Source organism: Lactuca virosa, chromosome 2 (assembly GCF_052849685.1).
Source record: "Lactuca virosa cultivar CGN04683 chromosome 2, Lactuca_virosa_CGN04683_v6, whole genome shotgun sequence".
NCBI classification, from domain to species: Eukaryota; Viridiplantae; Streptophyta; class Magnoliopsida; order Asterales; family Asteraceae; genus Lactuca; species Lactuca virosa.
Genome location: NC_136427.1, coordinates 141,027,827 through 141,047,210, shown reverse-complemented (window position 1 = coordinate 141,047,210; position 19,384 = coordinate 141,027,827). Strand labels below are relative to the sequence as shown.

The 19,384-nt window shown below is 33.7% G+C and overlaps 2 protein-coding genes across 7 annotated transcripts; both read left to right on the top strand.

The window, feature by feature from the left end:
• Positions 1-1,689: 1,689 nt before the first annotated feature.
• LOC145157818 (uncharacterized) lies at positions 1,690-2,224 on the top strand. The gene is made up of 2 exons (XM_079076807.1): positions 1,690-2,003; positions 2,173-2,224. Exons 1-2 carry the CDS (start codon positions 1,690-1,692, stop codon positions 2,222-2,224), a joined length of 366 nt encoding a protein of 121 aa, XP_078932933.1.
• A 9,234-nt stretch (positions 2,225-11,458) lies between these two features.
• Positions 11,459-14,989, top strand: LOC145159544 (putative magnesium transporter NIPA1). Of its 6 annotated transcripts, none has more exons than XM_079078551.1 (8): positions 11,459-11,617; positions 12,547-12,596; positions 12,861-12,951; positions 13,049-13,209; positions 13,319-13,446; positions 14,068-14,205; positions 14,287-14,379; positions 14,478-14,989. In XM_079078551.1, the coding sequence occupies exons 2-8, from the start codon at positions 12,578-12,580 to the stop codon at positions 14,661-14,663; spliced, it is 816 nt and encodes a 271-aa protein (XP_078934677.1). In that variant the 5' UTR covers positions 11,459-11,617; positions 12,547-12,577; the 3' UTR covers positions 14,664-14,989. The 6 variants fall into 6 exon arrangements, with proteins under 6 accessions (XP_078934677.1, XP_078934679.1, XP_078934675.1 ...); XM_079078553.1 differs by having other exon boundaries at positions 12,547-12,603; XM_079078549.1 differs by lacking the exon at positions 11,459-11,617 and adding an exon at positions 11,689-12,369 and having other exon boundaries at positions 12,547-12,603.
• Positions 14,990-19,384: the final 4,395 nt, after the last annotated feature.

The following is a 19,384-nucleotide window of genomic DNA, read 5'->3' as shown; positions in this document are numbered from 1 at the left end:
GCCTTTATGGAGGTTCACGGCCCAATGAAACCCAAGGGAGTAGTTTACGGCCCATTAGGGCTAATGAAATCATTTATGGCCCAACATGGCCCATTATAGATAAAATGAACTATTCTAGGCCCACATGACCCAAAATGTTTTAGTTTCATGAATGTGGGTTCAATTAGAGCCCAAATAGGGTTCCTAGGCCCAAAGTAGTCAAATTGAATGTTTATTCGTCCATTAGGCCCAATAAGAGGATCCTAGTCCATATTAACTTGAACCGAGATTTTTAGGGTTTTCAATCCATATGAGATGTATTGTATTAGGTTTTGAACTTAAATCAACAGTTTGGATTCAAATGGATGGTTTTGATTAAGCATATAGTATGATTTTCACTTAGAGTACATGCCTTACAATAGACGATGTTTACATGAGAATAGAATTTCCTAGCTAAAAATGCTAGTTGTGACAGACAGTTTGAGAAACTCTAATATTTTGTGATAATGGTTGTTTTGGATGATTATGTGTTTGATGACTTGGTTTGTGAAACTTTATTTTTGGCAATGTAAAAATGAAAATTTTGGCATAAAATGTGAGGTGTTACAATTTGGTATCAGAGCCATGGTTTGATGGATTTGGATGAACATCATGGTAATTCCAAACTCAGACTAAGGATCTGAAGATTTTTCAAAACAAAATCAACAAAATGAAGATTTTTACAGGAGAAAGACCCAGTGAAGCAGTGTGTACAATCAACCAGAGATTGGGCGGTAGTTTCCTAAAATACCTCAATTTATAACATGAGTAGTGTAGAGTTGATATTTTATGAGCTGATAAATTGCATGCTAGTTAGTGGTAGGCTAAGGATCCTGCAGTAATGATGTGATAGTATTGCCCATGGTTCTAAAAAACGTGCCATGGCGCGCCTCAAGGTGTGCCATGGCGCGAGGCATGGTGTAGCCGTTACGAAAACGTACAAAGCGGGTTTGTTAAGCGTGGCGTCCAAATAACGTGTCAAGGCGCGCCTTATCGCGATATGGCGCGAGTTTTTTTCAAGGCGCGAGTTTTTTTTGTTTTTTTGATTTATTTTATCGGACCTAAAATAATTGAGTTTGTGTTAACTTTTTATATTAAATACTAATATAACACTTCTAAAAACTTGATATACTTGATAAAAATCAATAATTATATGATTTATCTCTTTTAATTTATATAAAATAGTAACGCCTTGAAAAACGTCATGGCTCGCCAAGGCTTGTCATGGCTTAACTTTTACCTTGCCGCCAAGCCACGCCTCACGTTATTTAGAACCTTGGTATTGCCTGATTTCTGATGCCTTTAGCCCAGGAGTTCATTCTTATGAGATTGAATCTGTCATTTCTATGTGCTTAGTGTATGTTATATAATTGTACATAGTTAGGATTTTATAGCCTCAGAATACCTGATTTATAAAGGAGTCGATATTATCATCAAGGATAATTACTAGAAGCTACCATTCTTATCTCTTTGTTTTTATGATTATCTTTTCCTTAAGATACGCTAGTCTAAGATTTTATATACGTTTTTGTTTATTGCCCTATAACTTGAGTTTTTCACGAATCCTAATGATCAATCAATAAAACCTATGGTGGCTTCTGTTATGAATTTATTTATGGTATCAGAGCCTACGATCCATTAAAAAAAGGAACATCAAAATTTCCAGCGACTATGACAGGAGAAAAGGCAAAAGGAAGCAAAAAGACCGAAGAGACGATTGATGTCAATTCACCATATTACATTCACCCATCTGATTATCCAAAACAGATGCAAGTGAATGATATTCTAAACGACAACAACTTCAATGAGTGGAAACAGGAGATGATGAACTTCTTGTTTGCAAAGAACAAGATGAGCATAATGGACGAATCGATCAAGAAACCAGAAACCACAGATCCCATGTACATGGCATGGGTAAGAGCCGACGCCATGATCAAAGGCTGGCTAACAACTACAATGGATAGAGAAATCCGTACGAGTGTAAGGTATGCGAACACCTCAGCAGAGATTTGGAAGGACCTGGAGGAGAGATTCGAGAAAGAAGGAACTCCCCATGCCTATGAACTAAAACAGTCTCTAAATATTACAAGACAAGATGATAACTCTGTGTCATCTTAATATACAAAACTGAAATCCATTTGGGATAAATTGCAGATTGTCCTCCCCACGCCACGATGCACCTGCAGTGGATGTGATTGTGCCATAGGGAAGCGTCTGAACGAAGTGAAAGAAAAGGAAAGGACCTACGAGTTCCTTATGGGACTTGATGAGGAATTTGCTGATGGGTTTGAGCCATAAGAACTTTCCTATGTGCACATGCAAACCCTAATGCTTGGATCTAGGTTTCTCTAATTGAACATGCAATGTATCCAAGTCTTGTAAAACTTAGATCTAGTGAATACAATTCAAATTTGACATAAGAAATCAGATCTAGATGATTACCTTTTGTAGCTTGCTTGAATCTTCTTATTCTTTGAGCTTAGAGTCATAATTGTCACTCCTCTAATGGCTTACAAACACCAACTAGCAAGAGGATGATTTGGAGAGAGGATGTAGGCACAAAATCGGCTCTTGGAACTCCTTAGGGTTTCTGGTAGCCGATTTCTGTAGCCCTTGGGGTCTTTAAATACTTGAGCTCCTAGAGTTACATCTTGAAACCCTAATTGAATAACTTAGGCCCTAAGCAATCCAAAGATCCTTCTAGATTGAGGCATGGATGAATTTAAGGAGTCCATACACCTTAATTTCGTCCACCCTATAATCCATAAGGATCCATAGCCCAAAACCAACTATCACACAATTGGCAGTTCCAGTCCCCTTTATTTAATTAACCTCTTTTAGTCACAAAATTAATTCCTAATTAATCTATGACTAATATTAATTAAATAATATAATTATTCCTTTAATATATTATTCTCATAATATATTAATATAACAATATCTTCTCTCTCTCTTCATAAATCACCCTGTCAAGTTGCTATGGTGAAGGCAACCCAAAAGGACCATGCACAACCGGGTCAAGTACTTACCAAATATAGTTACGGGCTTAGACACTAATCCAACATTTGTTGTCATACGAACCTAAATTTTAGCTATGAAGCCTACACCCACGTTGGGGACAACCTATCACCTAGTTGCTGAAGATGAGCAGCAACGTGCCATTACAGGGAACACCAAGAAAACGGGAAGTGAAGCCGCTGCCTTTCAGGTCAATTACACGGGCAAAAAGGGATCTCGCCAAACATAAGGGGAACAGACTACACAAACAATAAGCAAGGTACCACAGAAAAACCTCAAACCATGTAACGAAAAGGCAGAAAATTACACCTTTTGTGGAAGAGACGGGAACAACAAAGACGGTTGCTTCAAAAGGATCGGGTATCCAGATTTGTGGCCCGGAAAGAAGGATAAGCCAAAGCCCAATGCAGCATGCGTGGAAGTCAACACTAGTCCTATACCAGGGCTATCGGATGAATAATATCGTTTGTTCATTGAGCACTTCAAGGAGGAAACAAAGAATGAGACCAATCCAAGGGCCAACTTCACAGGTAGAGACAACACATAATGTGAATGGGTGGTTGACTCAGGTGCAACCGAGCACATCACACATAGAGGTGATTTTCTAGATAATGAAGTCACAAAGTTAAAAGGAGCACCCGTCATCATTCCTAATGGGGATAAAATTCCTGTTGAGGGTGAAGGAGAACATACCTTACCAGGAGGAGTAAAAATAAAAGGAGTTTTGCATGTGCCAAACTTTAATTACAATCTCCTATCTGTTAGCAAACGTACAAACAATCTTAATTGTGCTATAACATTCTTTCCTGATTTCTTTGTAATGCAGAAACTAGTGACGAGGGACTTGATTGGATCGGGTAATTGCATTGGAGGATTGTATCGGATGGGGACAATGGAAAGAAGAGAAGCTCTATCCACGACATTTGAAGTTTGGCATAAGAGACTTGGTCATCCGTCACCAGAAAAGATATCACGTTTAGATTTTATTAAAGATTTTTCTAGAAATAATAAAACTCAAGTGTGTGATGCCTGCTTTAAGGCAAAGCATACTAGACTTCCCTCCGATTAGTGAAATAAAGACAACGGCTTGTTTTGATTTAGTGCACTGTGATGTTTGGGGCAAATATAGAACTCTTTCTTTGTCAAAATCCTTTTATTTTCTAACGATAGTGGATGATTTTAGCCGATCTGTATGGACGTTTCTTGTTAAACATAAACACGAGGTGAGCGATTGTCTCATTGTTTTTCATAAAATGGTCAAAACTCAGTTTGGAAAACAAATCAAACGGATTAGGTGAGACAACGGAGGGGAATCGTTTCAAATAAAATGCATGAATTTTATGCACATGAAGGAATATTGCTTGAAACATCTTGCCCATACACCCCACAACAAAATGGGGTAGTAGAACGCAAGCATAGACATCTGTTGGAGACAGCACGAGCCCTAAGATTTCAAGCTAATTTTCCAAAATCATTTTGGGGGGAATGCATTTTAACAGCCACTTATATGATTAACCGTCTACCCTCTAAAGTTCTTCATGGTGCAACACCCTACGAGATTCTTTTCAATCAAAAACCAAGTTATGACCACATGCGTGTTTTTGGGTGTTTAACCTACTACCGAAGCACAGAAACAAATGGAGATAAATTTGAACCACGGGGTAGACCGGGGATTTTCGTTGGGTATCCCCAAGGCATAAAGGGATATAAGATCTATGACATGGAGCACAAGAAACTGGTGGTTTCGAGAGATGTCAGGTTCCTTGAAAATGAATTCCCCATGAGGTGTATACACACTAATGAAGGGGTACAGGAAGAAGAAGAGATATTTCAATTTGTTAACAAGGATGTACCACCAGGCACTCAAACGTCATCCCCCACTCACCACCAGCCTACAGTCGAGAATCTCACTCACGAAAATTACACAGGTGAAGAAACAATCACATCAGAATTAGAATCTCCCATGCACAACGATGAAACGCCCATGCAAACCGATAATGACATTACACATGAAGATCAAAGAGGAAAACGAGTCAAAACTCAGCCCACACGATTCAAGGACTATGAGGTTGATTTTCCCCCATCGATACATCATCCACAACCTGAATCCAGTCACGTCGCCTCAACGGTACATCCTCTTTCTAACTATATTTCTTACAATAATTTTTCTAATGCTCACAAAGCATTTCTAGCTGCCATTGTTACACACAATGAGCCAAAGTGTTTTAGTGAAGCAGTACAGGATGAACGATGGAGAGAGACGATGAAAAAGGAAGTTGATGCACTTGAACAAAATGGAACATGGCAACTTCAACATTTTCCAAAAGGAAAGAGGGCAATCGACTCCAAATGGGTGTACAGAATAAAGTACAAACCAAATGGGGACGTGGAGAGATTCAAGGCACGACTTGTAGCAAAGGGATACACTCAAATGGAAGGTGTGGATTTCCATGACACGTTTGCACTGGTGGCCAAACTCGTGATTGTTCGTGTATTGCTGACGATGGCCGTGAAAAATAACTGGATCATACACCAGTTGGATGTAAATAACGCATTTTTACACGGTGATTTGGAAGAAGAAATATATATAAAGGTCCCGCAAGGTTTTCGAAAAGATGATGATACACGAGTTTGCAAACTTAAGAAATCCTTGTATAGATTAAAACAAGCCTCCAGGAATTGGTACCATAAGTTCACGACTACTCTTTGTAGTCTTGATTTTCGACAGTCACACGCGGATCATTCTCTTTTCTTCCACAAAAATGGGAACACTTTTGTGGCAGCCTTGATCTATGTTGATGACGTGATCATAGTTGGAAATGACTTGAGAAAGATTGAAAGCACAAAATCCAATCTTGATGAAAGTTTCAGCATTAAAGACCTTGGTAATTTAAAGTATTTCTTGGGAATTGAGGTAGCACGTGTTGAAGAAGGTCTTGTGTTGAGCCAAAGAAAATATACTTTAGACATTATTAAGGATTTTGGTTTACTTAGTTGCAGACCTAGCCGTTTTCCCATGGAACAGAACATAAGGCTTGATAAGGGAGGCGAACATAAACCGATTGATGCTAGCATGTATCGACGTTTAGTTGGCAGACTTTTATACCTTCAAGCAACCAGACCCGATATCACTTACGTGGTTAATGTCTTAAGCCAGTTTGTCTCTGATCCTAGACAAAATCATTGGGAAGCAGCTGTAAGAGTCCTTAGATACCTTAAGGCTACTTTGGGTCAAGGAATTCTATTACCAAAAGAATGAGGGACAGAATTAACTGCCTACAGTGATTCTGACTGGTTAGGTTGTCCTTTCTCTAGAAGATAACGGACTGGATACTTGTTAATTTTAGGTGGTGCACCAATATCCTGGAAGTCCAAGAAACAATCGGTTGTTTCTCGATCATCAGCCAAGGCGGAGTATAGAGCAATGGCTACCACCGTCAGTGAAATACTTTGGACTCGTTGGTTATTAACAGATTTTGATGTGAATCTGATTAATCCAACACCTCTCTTATGTGACAATGAGTTAGCACGTCATATTGCTCATAATCCTGTCTTCCATGAGCGAACCAAGCATGTGGAAATGGATTGCTACTTTGTAAGAGAACGAGTCGAATCAAAAGAAATCACACCAATTCGTATTCACACTCATGATCAGTTAGCAGATTTGTTGACCAAGCCTTTGAGCTCAGAACGCTTGCAATCTCTATCTATCAAGTTAGGCATCCATAATCTTCATGCTCCAGCTTGAGGGGGAATAAAGGAGTCGATATTATCATCAAGGATAATTACTAGAAGCTACCATTCTTATCTCTTTGTTTTTATGATTATCTTTTCCTTAAGATACACTAGTCTAAGTTTTTATATATGTTTTTGTTTATTGCCCTGTAACTTGAGTTTTTCACGAATCCTAATGATCAATCAATAAAACCTATGGTGGCTTCTATTGTGAATTTCTTTAATTTAGCCTTTCTTCTTGTTCCTTGTTTGGTTGTGGATTTAAGGTAGAATCATTTATTCGAATGTCTATCGAGTCTCGTATTGTGTACAATTGGCATGTGCAAAGTAAATGTCTAGGACAATGGAGATCTTGTAAGGTAGAGCAGCGTTGGGAGCAGTCTAGAGTTAGTATCTAGATGCTTAGTCGTGGTTCTAAGGAACCAGCATGGGGAGTATTTAGTTGATTTGAGGAAATAGAGTCCTTGTGACTTAGGGTCTTGAGAGGACGACTTGAGACAAATACGGGTTGGTGTGGAAGGTATTATTGGTCCCGTACTACTGAAAGCACCGGATTCGTACGCAGATCAAGAAGGAATCTTAAGGAACTAAGGAACTTGTTGGAGTGTGTGGGTGTCAGTGTATGCATTTTGGCCTGATTTCGGATGGATACCCAAGGTTCAGGCTCCAACGACCCCGTGAAGCCGAGTGCCAGTGATGATGAGATTCGCAGGATTCGCAGGATCATTATATATGTTGAATCATAAAAGATATAACTAAGGATCATAAAATATTTGTATCAAAATATTTTAAATCATAACAAATTAAAGATCATAAACATGTTGAATAAAAACTTTTTTTTAATCATAAATATTTTAAATCATCTCATTTTGGATCATATTGTGTTCAACATTTAAAAAAAAACTTATAACTTTTTAAAATAAAATTTGGTATCTAAACAACCTTATTTTTTAAAATTTCTTTTCAAAAAGTTCGTATTATATATATATATATATATATATATATATATATATATATATATATATATATATATATATCGGGTTAGGTTCAAATGAAACCATCATATTTTGTGAGACATAGGGACGCGATCTTAGTCGCTCATATTATTTTTCAAAAAAAAAAAATCTAGAATGCAAAAAAAATGAATATATATATATATATATATATATATATATATATATATATATATATATATATATATATATATATATATAGGGAAATCTCCAGAAAAGTCCTAAAATTTTAGGTCAATTTATGAAAAAGTCACAAACTAAATTTTGTTTACAGAAAAGCACAGAATACCAGTTAAAACTTCGAAAAAAACCCTTTTTGGCCGGTTTCGCAGATTTAGCCGGTATTCTGTACGTTTTCGTTAGTTTGCTCAAAATTTTGGGACTTTTCCAAAAATTACTTGATAACCAAAATATTGGGACTTTTCTGAATATTATCATTGAATTAATGAATATTATTATTAACAAATCATTATAAACATAAAAAAATATTTGTATTATAAAAGAAGGAAATACATTTGTTGCTAATTCCTAGAAATAAATTGGTGCTCTAAGTACTAATCTATTGCTTGCTGACCACTCAAACTCTCTACGTTCCCCCTATGCATTGATGTGGATATGATGGTGAGATGTACTCACTTAGTGTTCCTTTAATGTTGGTGTTCATCTTATGTTGTTTAACCTAACTACCACTCAACATCCATACCTCACATATTAACAACCATCAGCTAGCACACATCTATCAAATGTGAAAAGTGATCCGTGAATGATAGTTTATATGGAAACAAGTGAAGGGTGATTATCTATTTAAATTGTCATTCAAAGTTTACTTTTCACTCTCGATAGATGTGTGTAATTTGATGGTTGTTACCGGGTAATGTATGGAGGTTAGGTGGTAATTAAGTTAAAGAACATAATAAAATATCTATATGTTCAAGAATCATTGTGTAATGATATTTTCTAATAACATGTGATCATATAGCGTCATGCCTAATAGCAAGTAGACACTTATTGATTGTGTATTAATAAATATCATCAAATCTTGTATTGGTCACGCCTAACAAGTTATTTCTTACTATGACACCCACAACGATACATATAGGAGGAACATATGGACTTTGAAGTGGTCAACAAACAATAGAGAAGTACATAGTCAACCATTCTATTTCTAGAAATTAGCAAAAAATGTATTTTCTTTGTTTATAATAAAAAGACTATATGTTTATAAATGATTTATTAATAATAATATTCATTAATTCCACAGTAATTTTCAGAAAAGTCTCAATATTTTGGTTATCGGGTAATTATCAGAAAAATCCTAATATTTTGAGCAAACTAACGAAAAATGACAGAATACCGGCTAAATTTTTGAAACCGGGCAAAAAGGGTTTTTTCTAAGTTTTAGCCGGTAGTCTGTGCTTTTCTGTAAACAAAAATTAGTTTGGGACTTTTTTATAAATTAGACTAAAATTATAGGATTTTTCTGGAGATTTCCCTATATATATATATATATATATATATATATATATATATATATATATATATATATATATATATATATATATATATATATATATATATATATATTCTATTATTTTCGTATTTTTTATTTTCAAAAAAAATCAAAACCCAAAACAATAAAACATGCCTAATGATGGGGTAAAGAGTTTTGGTATTAAACAGGCCATGTCATCAAAACCCAAAATAAATAGAACTTGCCTAATGATGGGCTAAAGGGTTTTGCTATTAAACACGATGGGCCATGTCATGGACCTCGCCTGAAAAGCCGTAAAGATTCATGAGGTTGTTTTAGTAGTAGTTAATACTTATTGGTAGTTATTTAACTTATTTCGCATGAAAAAACGTACACACACTTGTTCATTGTTCTTCATTTCTTACAAACAGGTTGTGAGAAATCAAGATATAGTTTGTAGGCATGCAATATTGTTTACCTCTAACAATACTACATCAATGTAAATAGTCCCCTACATAAATGTCCTAATAGTAAAGAAAAAAGTGAAAATCCATAAGTGATGTTTCAGATTTAATATTAGACATCACATTCATTGTTTTTGGGACACACTAAGTTACTTTCCCTCATAGGACATCATGGGCAATTGGGTAGGACATTGTGAGTTACTTTCTCTTAAAAAGACTACTTATAAATAAATATCATGTTTGTCTAATCGAAACCTATTTTTATGAATACACATATCAATTTATGCAAATTAACATTTCACTCCACCGTTCAAGATATTTTAACACATACCAACTTATTTAGGAGCATGATTATGGACTAAACACAAAGTTAAACTATGATAAATAATTAAAAAAAAAATCTAATCTACATGTTAGACTCTTATTACAACTATGACATCCTTCCATATGATATAATCCTTTATTCTTTCTTAGATAAAGTATCAACTATCATTTATTTAAACATTATCATTATAATAGATATATAAAAATATTATTTGTTCTCAGTACTATGTTATAAAATAGTTGTTATGCATCTATTCAGAGCTTATACTTAAAACAAATAAATATTTATTTTGATAGGGTAGCATTAAGGAATTGATTGTTTATAAGAGTTGTCGTTATTGGGTAGACTACAAGTTATTCAATGATCAATTTGGCCTAACGTTTTTGTTCCAAACATCTTTCAAGTTTTAATTGTTCTTATCTAAACCAAACAAGCATTGAAGCTTACAAAAAAAAAACAACGGATTTCACCAACATTTTATAATAACAAAGTCATTTTCTTGAAAAAGATGTTTGAAAAGCATCCCTAAATCGAATATTTTTATTTTCAATATTATGTTATAAAATAGTTGTCATGCAATGCAACTGTGTTGCTTATGAACCTAACTACATGGCGATGCCTAACCTCATGAACTAAATGGCCAATTCATAGGCGTCATTACCAAAGAAAATAATAGCAAATATTAAAGAAAGTGTATTTGTAGCATTAAAGTCCAAAAAAAATCATGTGACCTAACTTGATTGATGTTTCTTTTCCAGTATAATTAACAAATGATAAAATTCAAATCTTATATTTGTACATTCTACAATGAATAGCGATTGTGTTTCACTACCATATAATTCTTTCTTAGATGTTAAGGAAACCCCAAAAGATATAGTCCGTCCACATTTACCAAATATGAAAGTCTTTTAGAAAGTTTCAATTGCCAAAAGAATCTAGGTTTTATGGACATTGGGTAGTCATAATCACATGGTTTTAATCTTTCAAATACTTTGTTAGGTACAAGTATTGTTTGAAACTGTTAAAATACGATATCAAACAGTTATCTCTCCGTATATAAAATATCAAATTCATAGAGATATGATCTTGGAATTCAACTTTGTTTCCATTTATTGTCATTAAATATAAGAAAAAATAATGAAAGAAGTTTGAGACATCTTAATAACTATTATTTTTAAATTACAAAAATATTTTTTCAAAAACTACTCTATGCATCTTAAGCTAATAACATTACAATTCATGACATGTTGAACTAAAGATCTTCATATCATTGTGCTAGAAAACCAAAAAGTATCAAACATATATATATATATATATATATATATATATATATATATATATATATATATATATATATATATATATATATATATATATATTCTTTTTATGTATGAAATCGTCTATGAAAACCGTTTTTTATACTTAGATAGAGGCTTCTGACATCTTACTTGTCTCATACTCTATTTTCATTGTTGTTTATATATAACAAATAGAATTTCATTAAGGCTAAGGAAGGAATTGTACCATTGAAGCCTTTCTCTTCGATGCTTTTCTCATGAAGAATGCAAAAAAGGTATCTTTCTATGCTATAATCCCGTTATACACATGTCAAGTAAGTAAGCAATTAAGCATACCATATTACAACATTGTTTGACCCGGCCCATTTACTTCTTCCCGTTAAGATCATACTTTCAAAACGATAACAAAGTACAATTTTTGAACAATTTATCACTCTTTTTTCACTCGTTTCTTCAGGCGCATGCAATAGACGTACTATTCGAGTGTTTGTTGCTCTGTTTGCTTCCTTCGTCTTCTCTTTTTCATCTTTCTCTCTTCTATTTTAGAGAAAGAGACACGAAGCTTTACTTTTAAAAGTTCGAACTTTTCAAAACCCTTTACACTAAACATGTGATCAATCACCTTCCATATGAATCGATAACGAAAAAGATTCCTTTTACAAGATACCCATTTTGACAAGACACCCAAAAAGGTGAAATTTTTATGTTGGGAGTTCAATTTTGATTCTTTAAAGTAGATATCGATCGATACATAGAGGAAACGATTGTGATTGTGAACTCGTTCGTGGGTCTAGAGGTTTTTGTTTCTGGGTGAAATCGAAATTCGAAAACCAAATTGTTAATTTAGGTTTTGGATATTCTCATATTCTCATATTCTCTCCATTTTTTTACATAAAAATGGGGGGAATGTCGTCTGATAATATACATGGACTTGTATTAGCTATATCTTCAAGTTTATTTATTGGATCTAGCTTTATTATTAAGAAAAAAGGTCTCATGAAAGCTGGTGCTACTGGAATTAGAGCAGGTTTCCATTCCTTCCTCTGATATTTCATTTTTTGATTCGCTGTTTTTAGTTGTATAAACTTTATAGGTGTATATCGAGAAATAGGGTTTATAATATCGTGAAAATATTTGTATTATAATGTGTGAATTGAGCAATCGAGAACGATGTATATGAATTCGATGGCAATTTTGTAAATAGGTGAAGGAGGCTACACATACTTGAAGGAACCATGGTGGTGGGCTGGGATGGTGAGCAGTAAGTTCTATCACATCACAATTCAAAAATGCATATTATTTGTTTTTATATTTATGTTGCAAAATTACTTTTATCATCTTGAAAATATTCAAATTAAGTTGACACATTAGTGTTGGTATGATTGGACACAAGTTCTACAATTGTTTCGTTCTATTCTACGATTTTAATGAAATTGTCACAAATTCTGATGAGATGTGGTGTATTAGTGCTAATATGATCATAGTTTCATTATTGTTTTTGATTTTTTTTTTCTGTAGTGATTATAGGCGAGGTAGCAAATTTCGCTGCCTATGCATATGCTCCAGCAATTCTCGTAACCCCATTAGGAGCTTTAAGTATGATCATAAGGTATTCTATGAGATGATTTATTATTATTATACGTATCTTGATTAATAGTTGTTGTTTTTACTTTTTACATATACTTAATATAAAATTATGTTATCAGTGCAGTGTTAGCCCATTACTTTTTGGATGAAAGGTTGCATATTTTTGGTGTAGTCGGGTGTGCATTATGTTTAGTGGGTTCAACCGTAATTGTCATGCATGCCCCACAAGAGACCCAAGTTGACTCGGTTAAACAAGTCTGGTTCTTTGCAACCGAGCCAAGTACGTGATTATAAGTTTATAACTATACCCTTACTACATTTATCAGTTGTCAAAAAAAAAATTATGGCTTTTTGTGTCTATTCTAACATGGAATTTAAGGTTTTAACAGGATTCCTGGTGTATGCCTTTCTTGTTTTGGTTTTTGTTGGCGTACTTATTTACCGTTATGTGCCGTTATACGGTGGGACCCATTTGGTCATATATGTCGGGATTTGCTCTCTCATGGGCTCTCTCACGGTTCGTGTTAGTTGTTACCTTGGTGGTTCTTCAGGTCCGGTTTGTTACGCAATACATGACATGACATGACAGAACAGGTTGTACTGTGTCAATATTGGACTTGCACCGGGACTAATGTCAATAGGACAAAAATTGTAATTTTTTGTCCCACCCAAAAAGATGGTACAAGGTGGAACAAGGTCTCGCTCTCGATCTCTCGTATGTGAAAAAGACGTAAATGCCCTCCTCATCCTCATCATCGAAGATAGCCCTACAAAGCTTGTGTAGTCCCGTCGAGTCCTGTCCCGTGAAAACGGGACAGGACTGGTGGGGACCGGACATTAGAAGCTTTCTAGGGCTATCTTCGATGATGAGGATGAGAAGGGCATTTACGTCTTTTTCACATACAAGCGATCGAGAGCGAGACCCTGTCCCACCTTGTTCCATCTTTTTGTGTCGGACAAAAAGTTACAATTTTTGTTCTATTGACATTGGTCCCGATGCAAGTCCAGTATTGACACACCAAACACAGTACAACCTACCTGTTCTGTCATGTCATGTACTGTGTAACAAAACGGGCCTTATGGATTCGTGTCCTTCACCCTTTTTTCAAATTTTTTTTTGTTTTTTGTGGGAATGTAGGTTATGTGTGTGAAAGCAGTGGGAATCGCTATGAAGCTATCATTTTCTGGAAGTAACCAATTTATATACTTCCAAACATGGATTTTCACCTTGCTACTATTCGTTTTCTGTCTCACACAACTCAACTATTTGAACAAGGTAAAATCAAACAGAAGTTCATCAATGGAATCTTGTTTACAAAATACAATGTTTGCTTAATCAAAAATTATGTAATTTCAGGCACTAGATACCTTCAATACTGCTGTCATTTCGCCTGTATATTATGTGATGTTTACAAGCCTCACCATTTTAGCCAGTATGATCATGTTCAAGGTGATTTACATTTTACAGTAACTATTACACCTCGAATGACTTAAAAAGAAAATGTTATGAACTTTTTAATGTTAATTTGCTTCTTGTTATATTTACAGAATTGGAATCATCAAAATGCGACACAAATTGTGACAGAATTGTCTGGTTTTGTGACGATTTTTTCGGGGACTTTTCTTCTTCATAAAACAAAGGATATGGGAACTCCAGTGGTGGTGGAATCACCTAAGCTTTCACATTCTGTAACTAGAAGCACAAATGAAAGCCCCAGGCGGCCGGAGGTGTGAATTCTCACCGGTTGTTAGTGGTGGTGGTGGTGATGGTGGTGGTAGGCCGGAAAGTTAACCTCCGGTCGCCGGAATTCTGACATGTTAGATTGTTAGCGGTTGTGGGTGGTTTTGTGGTGGATTAGAGGCATATGGTGTCAAGATGCTGTGAGAAACTCAGAAACATGAGAAATCTGTTCAGGAATTTAGCGATATTTTCTTACATTTTTATTGGTTATTTTGATGTTTATATTCTGGCGAATTTGTTAGAAAGATTTTGTTTATCGTTAATTTGTAGGTCTAACTTTTCAAATTTTTGATATTTGATTTAACAGATCGATCGACAATGATGCAATTAAGATTGTTAGTTTTCAAATACTATACTAATAGTTTTCATCTATATTTGAAGTTAAGAAAGGTACGACATTAGAAATCAATTGTGAAAGCATGGTTTTTTAATAAAGAAAAGTTATATTTTCTGTATAAAATTCAAACGGATTTTGGATAAAAGATGACAAAGAAAATCCATGTTTTGAACTTTGGTGTTAATGATGTTTCAATAGAAGTTGTCTTGAATAGAGAGGGAAACAAGCACACTCATCAATAGAGGGGTAGACTTGGGGAAAACAGCTCTTTACATAGCGGTAGAATGTAATAATGATGGGAAAGGAATGAAGTATTTAGAGGGAATGATTAATTGTATGTGTTGTTGGTTTAAAGAACAGAAATATTAGTTCTGTGAATTAATTGTATGTGTTGTTGGTTTAAAGAACAGACATTAGGAATAAAGGAAACATGAACCTTGATGCTTGGGCTTAAGTGACATTGTGACAACATGAAGCCAAATTATGACATGCTTTCTCCTAGAAATTTTGGAAAGCCTCAAACGATAACTTTGTAAAAGATTGTAAATATATGTATTTGTTAAAAAAGAGTATTTTTGTCATTGTTAATTTTGTTCGTTCTATCCTTTGTATGCCGTTTTGTTTTTTACTTAATAATTATTTATCAACTTTATTGAGCTATTTATCAACCGAACAACACAAAAACAAAATAAAATAGTAAAATTGTCATATTTAGCATTTAATACATTCATTCAGAGGGGCATAATCAAACAATATGATTTTAATCAGAGACATATTTAGTCAAAGCTTCAGACCCATTCAACCCATTCAAGCCTCTACTCAGTCATATTTAATTCAGTGAACTATCAAACAACCCCTTAGTCGTTCTGAAAAAATTAACTATTTTACAGCAGTTATTCCAAATAAATAAAAATAATAATAAATATACAAGCCAATATTCAATGAAAACCACCAATAAAAACACCACTTTTCAATTTTAAATATATGGTTAAGGTCATATTTTATTTATTATTTTTTTTTTGGAAATGGAACTTCCCTAAAAGGGTTCCGGGGCCAATTTTCGAGTACAGACTAATCTCTGGAATCACTACGGGCGAACCTCTATAGCCACAATGGTTGAGTAGTGTCAGGATTTGAACATGGATCAATAGGTTATCCACTGTATCTTCCACATATCTTACTAAGTCACCACAACCAAAGTGGTTATGGTTAAGGTCATATTTAGTCACTTAACTTTTTGTTTTGTGCTTATTTTGTAACTTAACTTGTTTTAAGTTTTTAAAAATTCATTAAACGAGTTAATATTTGCTAAAATTGTCATATAAACGACAAAAACATGTTTTCATATTTTTTTTTTAAGCTAACTAAGGTTATTGAACTTCTTTTATTTAGCTATTTAAGGTTGTTGAACATTTTTAGCTTATAATTAGTCACTAAACTTTTGAAGCCATTCAATTCGTTTTTTATAATAATGGATTATATAGAGCTATGATACAATATGAAAAAATACGTAAAAACAAAGTTAATATATAAAGTTATAAAAGGTATATAAGGTTAGATATCAAAAACCCACCATACTACGTCGTTTTTGTATCATATATGTATTGTAATCATCCAAAGTTCTTAAAATTCAACTCCTAATTTGATTTACTTCTAAAAAATTTAGAAATTTCACCATTATCTTTCTCTTACATCACATCGTTTTGTCGAACACCTACCAGGCTATATATATGATAGTTTAAAATAAAAATTATGTTAGAGGAAGATAATGCTGAAATTTCTAAAATTTTTGGAAGTAAATCAAATTGGAAGTTGAATTATAAGAACTTTGGACGATTACAATGCATATACGATACAAAAATAACGTAGTACGGTGGGTTTGAGTACCATAACTTTTATATATATATATATATATATATATATATATATATATATATATATATATATATATATATATATAAAAGGAAGTTACAAAAATAAATTGTGAAAAATATATATTTATAAAAATAAAGTACAAAATAAAGTAAAAGAAACAAATTATGAATAAAAATGTAAAAATCTGCTCTAATAAATGAAAAATCTTTTTGTAATATATCATATTCTCATTGATTTGGTCACATGTCATTTTGTAGTTATTTTCAATTAATTTTTTTTCCACATGACATTTTGTGGTTTTTTTTTTCATTTTATTAAATTCAACATAATATTTAAATGTAATAATTATAATAAATGTAATAAGAAATGCATATCAATTTTATTAATCGACTTTCCTTCTAATTTCAAAATTTCAAAATTAAAACCTAATTACGTTTATTTATCTAAATTATTTGTTTAAATTAAAAAAAAACACATTAATTTTAGTAGTTCAATATTTTTTCTAATTTTTCTTATAAATTCAAACTTTTAAATGTTTAGAATTTCATATTTAATTTTTCTTTTAAATAAACTAATGTAATAGATGAGTTTTACAATTAGTGAAAAATATAAAAAGAAATTACGAAAAAAACATATAAAAATAAATGAGCATAAATGATAAATAAATACACAATTAAAAGTTAATTGGCCAAATATATTCTTAATCTTTCAATAATATATAAATCCAATAATTTTATGATATTTTACAAGATAATGTTAAAAAATTTGTAAGATTCTATCGTAAATCGTATCTTTAATTATAATTAAATAACTTAAATATATGTATCGATTATGTGTCTAAAATTAAAAATTCGATGTGTAATACATGTTTTTAAACTATTTCTAATTTCTAAATTTCTAAATGAAATAATAAAGGAAAACAAAAAAGAAAAATTATGTGTAGTTAAAGACAAGAGTCGAAGGAATTTCTCACTCGTTTCTTTCGTTCTTTCTCTCTGAGCTTCGAATCTTTCGATTATATTCTGTATAGAGGGAGCAAATCACAGAGTAAGAACACATCAGCTGACACTATAAATCCGAAATCTTTCAAACCCTAATCCTCCAATCGCAACTTATAACTCCCAATTTTACCATCAAAAGGTCAGTATTTCACTTTCAATTCTTCATATTTCTGTATACTTACATGTAAATATAGAGTAGGGTTTCTTCAAAATCAAGATTTCTCGTAAAATTCCGATACTTTTTGTTGTTGAATGAGTATAAACGATGCCTCCTCCAAGAAGAAAGAAATGGACAGAGGCAGAAGAACGAACCCTAATCGATAAGTACGGAGAAATGGTTTCCGATGGAAGCTTATCCAAAATGAAAACCCGAGAAAAGAAATACAAACCGATTGCTGTACACGTGAATTCCCTTCATCATCTTTCTGATCCGATTGCGTATCCATGGGAATGGAGTTGGAAAGACGTCTCAAATAAAGTCCAGAACATGAGACACCAGTATTCCCTCGTGAAGCAGAAGATTAAACGGCCGGATTCCGGCGATCTAGTGGTGAGCGGCGGCGAGGGTTTTGATTGGGTCGAAGGTTTGACTCATTGGTCAAATTTCCTGCGATACAAAGAGATTTTCGGCGACATTTCGCTTCCATTTGATGGAAACAACGGATTTGATGAGAGTAATCAGGAAATGGAGATTGTTGAGTTTGGGAACATTGGAATTGAGCCTAATGGGGTACTGGCTTTGGAATACTACGAAGAAGAAAATTACAACGATAACAACGACAATGGCAATGGCAATGGCAATGGGAATGGGAATCATGATTACGGAGGAATTGAGAGGAATGGGAATAAGAAGCGAAAAGTTAAAAATCTTGAGAAGAAGGCATGGGGGTTTGTAGCAAACCAATTGGCACAACTCCGGGAAATGGAAGCTCGATTTGAGCAACGTGAGGAGGAAAGAGAGCGAGAGCGGAATCGGAAAGAGTTATTCCGGCGGAAACAATACGAAGAAAGGAGGAAACAACGGAATCAAGAATGGGAAGCGATGGAGAAGGAGAGGGAAGAGAGGAGGAGACGGAGAGACGAGGAGGTGGCACGGGAAAGGGAATGGGAAGAGAGGGGAATCAGGAGAAGGTCGGAATGGAATCGGAGAATCGATGAGATGTTGAGTCAACATAGAGTGGAAATGGCACAAATTCATGGAAGGATTCTTGAGGAACAACAAAATGTTACAAGTCAATTACTTGGGATTGTTTCACAATGGAATGGTTCGGATAATACGAGTGCTAGTAATCATTATTTGTCACAAATGATGCAAAATTTGCAACATGTTGGAGGCATGGTTGATGGTGATGATGCTAGAGTTGAAGGACATAATCAAGATGATCAATTTATTGTTGATGGATGAAATTGAAAATAAAAGGAAATAGGAAAAATAATAAATTATGGAATAATTTCAAGTTTCAATAGTTTAGATATTGTTTGTTATATATATATTATTTTT

What these genes read in the sequence shown, in the direction of transcription:
- LOC145159544 (XM_079078549.1), top strand. Translation starts at nt 12,240, where the DNA reads ATGGGGGGAATGTCGTCTGATAATATACATGGACTTGTATTAGCTATA. An exon ending in GTTCTTTGCAACCGAGCCAA is followed by an intron (nt 13,210 to 13,318) that starts GTACGTGATTAT and finishes AGGTTTTAACAG; the next exon opens with GATTCCTGGTGTATGCCTTT. An exon ending in CCAGTATGATCATGTTCAAG is followed by an intron (nt 14,380 to 14,477) that starts GTGATTTACATT and finishes TTATATTTACAG; the next exon opens with AATTGGAATCATCAAAATGC.
- LOC145157818 (XM_079076807.1), top strand. Translation starts at nt 1,690, where the DNA reads ATGACAGGAGAAAAGGCAAAAGGAAGCAAAAAGACCGAAGAGACGATT. An exon ending in GAAATCCGTACGAGTGTAAG is followed by an intron (nt 2,004 to 2,172) that starts GTATGCGAACAC and finishes GATAAATTGCAG; the next exon opens with ATTGTCCTCCCCACGCCACG.